The sequence below is a fragment of the Mus pahari genome, chromosome 5, assembly GCF_900095145.1.
Source record: "Mus pahari chromosome 5, PAHARI_EIJ_v1.1, whole genome shotgun sequence".
NCBI classification, from domain to species: domain Eukaryota; kingdom Metazoa; phylum Chordata; class Mammalia; order Rodentia; family Muridae; genus Mus; species Mus pahari.
In genome coordinates, this window is record NC_034594.1 from 149,514,122 (window position 1) to 149,519,509 (window position 5,388).

The window sequence follows — 5,388 nt, forward strand, 5'->3', positions numbered from 1 at the left end:
GTTTTGATTTGCATTTCCCTGATGATTAAGGATGTTGAACATTTTTTCAGGTGCTTCTCAGCCATTCGGCATTCCTTAGTTGAGAATCTGACAGAGGACTAATATCCAATATATACAAAGAGCTCAAGAAGCTGGATTCCAGAAATTCAAATAACTCCATTAAAAAATGGGGTACAGAGCTAAACAAAGAATTCTCGACTATATCATTTCAGTAGAACCACTGACAGCATGTGGAAGAATACACATCTCAAAATTGTTAACCCAGAAATGTTCCTGTCTAAAGGAAAGAGGAGCAGAAAGTGGAACAGAGACTGAAGGAAAGGNCATCCAGAGACCACCCCACCTAGGGATCCATCCTATCTGCAGACATCAAGTCCCCCACACTATTGCTAATACCAAGATAGCATTTGCTGGTATGGCTGCTCCCTGATAGGTTGTACCAGCACAGGACCAATACAAATGCAGATACTCACAGGCAACCATCGGACTGAGCCCAGGGCCCCAATGGAAGAGATAGGGGAAGGACAAAAGGAGCTGAAGGGAATTGCATCCCCATATACAATATCAACTAACTGGACTACCTAGAGCTTCCAGGGACTAAACCACCAACCAGAGTATACATGGAGGGAGACAGAACTCCAGCTACATATGTAGCAGAGGATGGCCTTATCAATGTGGGGGAGGCCCTTGGTCCTGTGGAAGCTTGATGCCCCACCCTCATAGAGGCAAAGAGGAGGAAGGAAAGGGTGGATGGGATGGGGGCTGGAGAAAAGGTAACTGGAAAGAAGGATATCATATGAAATGTAAATGAATAAAATGATTAATAAAAAAAGGATTTGAACCCAGGCAATTTAACTCGAAAGGCATTCTGATCACTATTTTAACATCAAGTGCTTGAATTTGGTGGCATAGGAGCATTTAACATACTCCTAAAATTCAAAATTCCAACACTGCAAAATTAATTAATTAAACAAAACTCACAAAACATAATTGATACTACTTTTTAAGCACATTTTTACCTCCTACCTGAATATAATTTACTAAGTAAACAGCAAATATATATTCAACATGCACATGTCAATGACATGGTTATTTACTACCAATTATCAGGTTACAGATTGGACACCTTCTGGCCCTTCTTTCTTATATGTCGGAATTTTCAAATACGCAACTTCTTAGACTAGTTTTAAATATCATATATTACATAAAAATTATTTTAAAAATTTATAGTAATGAAAAATATTATTTACAATTCCTATAAAATTATATACTAATCTAGAGCACTGAGGGAGAAGGTTATGTTTGACTTCTTCATTGGCTCATGAGCAGCAATTAAAAGAAAAGGTATTATTTATAGACTTCTCACTTTCTAGGTAGTTTTTGTAAATGTTGAAAGCACAGGTCAGAAATCACAGAGCCATTTTGTCAAATGCTTTCTCAGCATCTAACGAGATGATCATGTGGTTTTTGTCTTAGAGTTTGTTTATGTAGTGGATTACATTGATGGATTTCCTTATATTGAACCATCCCTGCATCCCTGGGATGAAGCCTACTTGGTCATGATGGATGATCATTTTGATGTGTTCTTGGATTCAGTTTGCGAGGATTTTATTGAGTATTTTTGCATCAATATTCATAAGAGCCATTTTTCCTTTTTTTTTTAAGTCCTTTTATTTACAAGTTTGAATTACACCAGCCCAGTGATCTTTGTAGTCATGTACATAAATTATTTTTCACAAAGGAGAACCTGATTTTCTTACACTGTCTCCCTTAAGGAAGTTTTGTAGTTTAGATGAAGTTTTTCTTTCTTGCTTGCTTTTTTCTTTTATTTTATTGGATATTTTCTTTATTTACATTTCAAATGTTATCCCCTTTCCTGGTTCCCCCTCCAGAAACCCCTATTCCATCTCCCCTCCCCCTGCTTCTATGAGGGTGCTCATCCACCCACCCTCCCAATCCTGCCTCCCAGCCTTGGCATTCCCCTATACTGGGTCATGGAGCCTTCACAGGAAAAAGGGCCTCCCCCTCCCATTATGCCCAAACATCCTGGGCCTAAGTGCTGGTCAATTACTCTGTTGTAAGCAACAGGTACTTTAGGTTCACAAAGTTATACAAACAATATGAAAGTTGGCTGATGTCTCTCTTAAACATAGCTTTCAGCATATAAAGAGTTTCCTTGGGAGAATAAGTCATCATTATTATCTACCTTTCTCTTATGATGGGTTGTAGATGCATCCATCTCTTCCTCTCCTATATTATCAATCTGTGAGGTTGGACTACAATTCATCCTCTCCTCTTCTTGCCTCTGCAATCGGTCAGCTACGGCTTGGATAGCTTCTGTCCATTCTTCTCTATAAAAATGAGTTCAAGTTCTCATTAACAGAAGACAACAAGTTACCTTAAACCTGTTATAAATTTTGAGATGAATGCAAATAATGTCTACTGCAGAGCCACCCTCTCTGCTAGCATCCCTAAAGATAATCTAAAATCCTAGGGTCAGGAGTAGCATTTACATGGGAATTGTATTATTTTATGCCACTTAATATTGCACATAATGTGTTTGTCTACACACTCAAATAAACGCACACACATAATTGAAGCTGCTTTTGGGTAACAATACCCCCCTCAAAAAAATTCAAAAAAACAAAAACCATAGACTATCAACAAAAACCTTGAATGCCAGACATAGAAAAGCTCCTTTTGAACTACTGGTAGGAGAGTACAAGAGACATCCAAACAATATAGGCCATTGCTATAGCCCTTTGTTACCCTCCAGCAGAGGAAGGTAAAACTATATTGAAGACACCACACACTTAAGACATTGTATTTGGGGTAATCAATCACATTCTGACATGAAAGCCCATTCCCTGAGAACTACCTGTCACAGAACTAGAAGGAGCTATGCGAGCTGCCAAGCAAGAAAGTAAACAACAGTCCTTTCTAGCTGTAATGCCTACGAACCACAATAACAGCCAGAACAATATATTCTGAAAGGTGAAATAGTAGCACTAATTCCATAGTGGTAACCAACAGACAACCAACTTGACATAAGCTTCATTCAATACGAGTAAGTTTGTGCCTGGTATTGTAAACTCAACAAACTACTTGTGGCTGGTGAGGTCATGAGCCTTACAAGAGAATCTACTACTGTTACTTTCCTAAACCAGTATAGCCTATACTGCATTCTAAACAGTCATCCTTAAAAATAACATGTAAGTACGGCTCCCGTGTCTCCCTCATCAAAAACACTTCCATTCACAGCAGATAGAGACTGTTAATGAAAGCCACGATTAATCAAAAGTCAGAAAATGAACCAGTGTGTGCCCAACCCCAATTAATACATTTTCAACACAACCCTTCTACATAGGCTCAAGGGAAATCATGGAAAAGGGAGGAGGATGATTGTAGGAGCCAGAGGACCAGGACATTTATTGCTATATACTATCTTCTAAAGAAAAGAGGGGACACAAAATAGAGGTAGAATGGAAGATGGGGGTTAAATCTGAGAGGAATTATATAGATGAATAAAAAGTAAAAGATTAAAATACATATATTAAATTCTCATAAATATAATTAAACTATTATCTTAAAAATACTAATGATATTAGCAACCTACAGATTGGGAAAAAACTTCACTTACCCCACATACAATAGGGGGCTAATATACAAAATATATAAAGAACTCAAGAGACTAACCACCAAAAAAAAACCAACCAAACAAAAAAAAACCAACGCAATCACAAAAAGGGGTATAGAACTAAACCAAGAATTCACAACAGAGGAATCTCGAATGGCTGAGAAGCAACTAAAGAAATGTTCAAAGTCCTTAGTGATTAGAGAAATACAAATCAAAACAACCCTCAGATTCCACCTAACACCAATCAGAAAGGCTAAGATCAAAACCTCAGGTGACAACACGTGTTGGAGAAGATGTGGAGAAAGAGAAGCAAGAAAGAACTGCAGGGATGGAAATAGAGAGGAGCCTGAGGAAAAGAAGGTTCAGCAACAGGCCCAAAGTGGGATCCAGATGCAGCTCAAAGGGAGATCTGGAGGCCTGACACTATTACTGAGGCCATGGAGTGCTCACTAAAAGGGACCTATCATGACCTCAATCAGACCCAACAATCAGCCCAAAGAGTCAGATGTAGCTATTTGCACCCAACCAATGGACAGAAGCTGCTGACCCCTGTGGTTGAATTAGGGAAAAGCTGGAAGGAGCTGAGGAGGTGGGTGACCCTGAAGGAGGACCAGCAGTTTCATTAACCTGGACCCCTGAGATTGCGCAGACATTGGGCCACCAACCAGGCAGTATACACCAGCTGAAATGAGGCCCCCAACACATGTCCAGCAGAAGACTGTCGGGTCTGGGTTCAGTCAGAGAGGATGCTCCTAACCCTCAGGAATCTGGAGGCCCCAGGGAGTGGAAAGGTATGGAGGGGTGGGGGCTAGGGGGGTTGCGGGAACATCCTTGTGGATATGGGCTGGGGAGGAGATAGGGGATGTGGAATAGTTGGAGGGTGGACCGGGAGGGGAATGAATTCTGGAGTGTAAAATAAATAAATAAAAATTTTTAAAAAGAAAAAAATGGGAAAATAAAAATTCAGTTAAAAGCTATTGAAACTACAATTAAATTTTATTTGCACACATCCTACCTATAGATAAAATTATTTCCCTAAAATTTGATGCCTCTTTTTTTTAAAGGAAGTATTTTTAATGAGTTTACCTACTGAGCCATCTCAATGATGGCTCAAACTAAAAATAAATTTAATTGTATTTTTATTCTTGGGAAATATTCTTGTTTTGTGGCACTTACTTGGTTTCAGCATTTTAAGTACATCATTCCATTACCCCCAATTATTATTTTATTCAATGTTTTCCCATATCATTTTTTCTATTATAATGTTACCTTTTGCTCTGTCTGTTGCTCCCTTGAAAAAACTTTATTTTCTCATTCACTTTTGATATTTAACAGCCTTACTGGCATAGAAATTGTTTTTTGTACTTTACCCACTTGTAAGTTATAGAATTTCTGATATTGGGTTTTGTATCTTTAGACATTTTAGAAAAATTTCAGAAACCATTAATTTAAATTTTTCGCTCATTCTCTCAAAGCCCTTAAGAGTTCAATGGCATATCTGTAAGACCTCTTCGTTGTCTAATCTTTACCCTACATTCTATCATATCAGTTTTTTATTATCTGTCCTGTCTCTGCATACTTCATGCTGGATAATCTCATCTCATTGGTCTTGGAGGACACTAATTTTCACTAATAAGAGGCCTAACTTAGAATTAAAACCACTACTAGCAGTTATAATTACAAAAGTTCTGCCTGTTTTTTCCTCTATGCTTCTCTCTCTCTCTCTTTTTTTTTTTTTTTTTTTTTTTTTT

At 38.1% G+C, this 5,388-nt stretch overlaps 1 protein-coding gene across 9 annotated transcripts in view; it reads right to left on the reverse strand.

The window, feature by feature from the left end:
• The window catches only part of Akt3 (AKT serine/threonine kinase 3), a 250,033-nt gene that overhangs the window by 89,622 nt on the left and 155,023 nt on the right, over nt 1-5,388 (reverse strand). For 7 of the 9 annotated variants that reach the window (XR_003843865.1, XM_029538449.1, XM_021198899.2 and 4 more), the window contains one exon: nt 2,207-2,351. The exons of the other annotated variants lie outside the window; for them this stretch is intronic. Coding sequence is in view for 6 of the 7 variants with exons in the window: in XM_029538449.1 (XP_029394309.1) it covers nt 2,207-2,351 (145 nt within the window). In the remaining variant the exon portion in view is untranslated. The remainder of the gene's footprint in view (nt 1-2,206; nt 2,352-5,388) is intronic. 9 annotated transcript variants of the gene reach the window in all.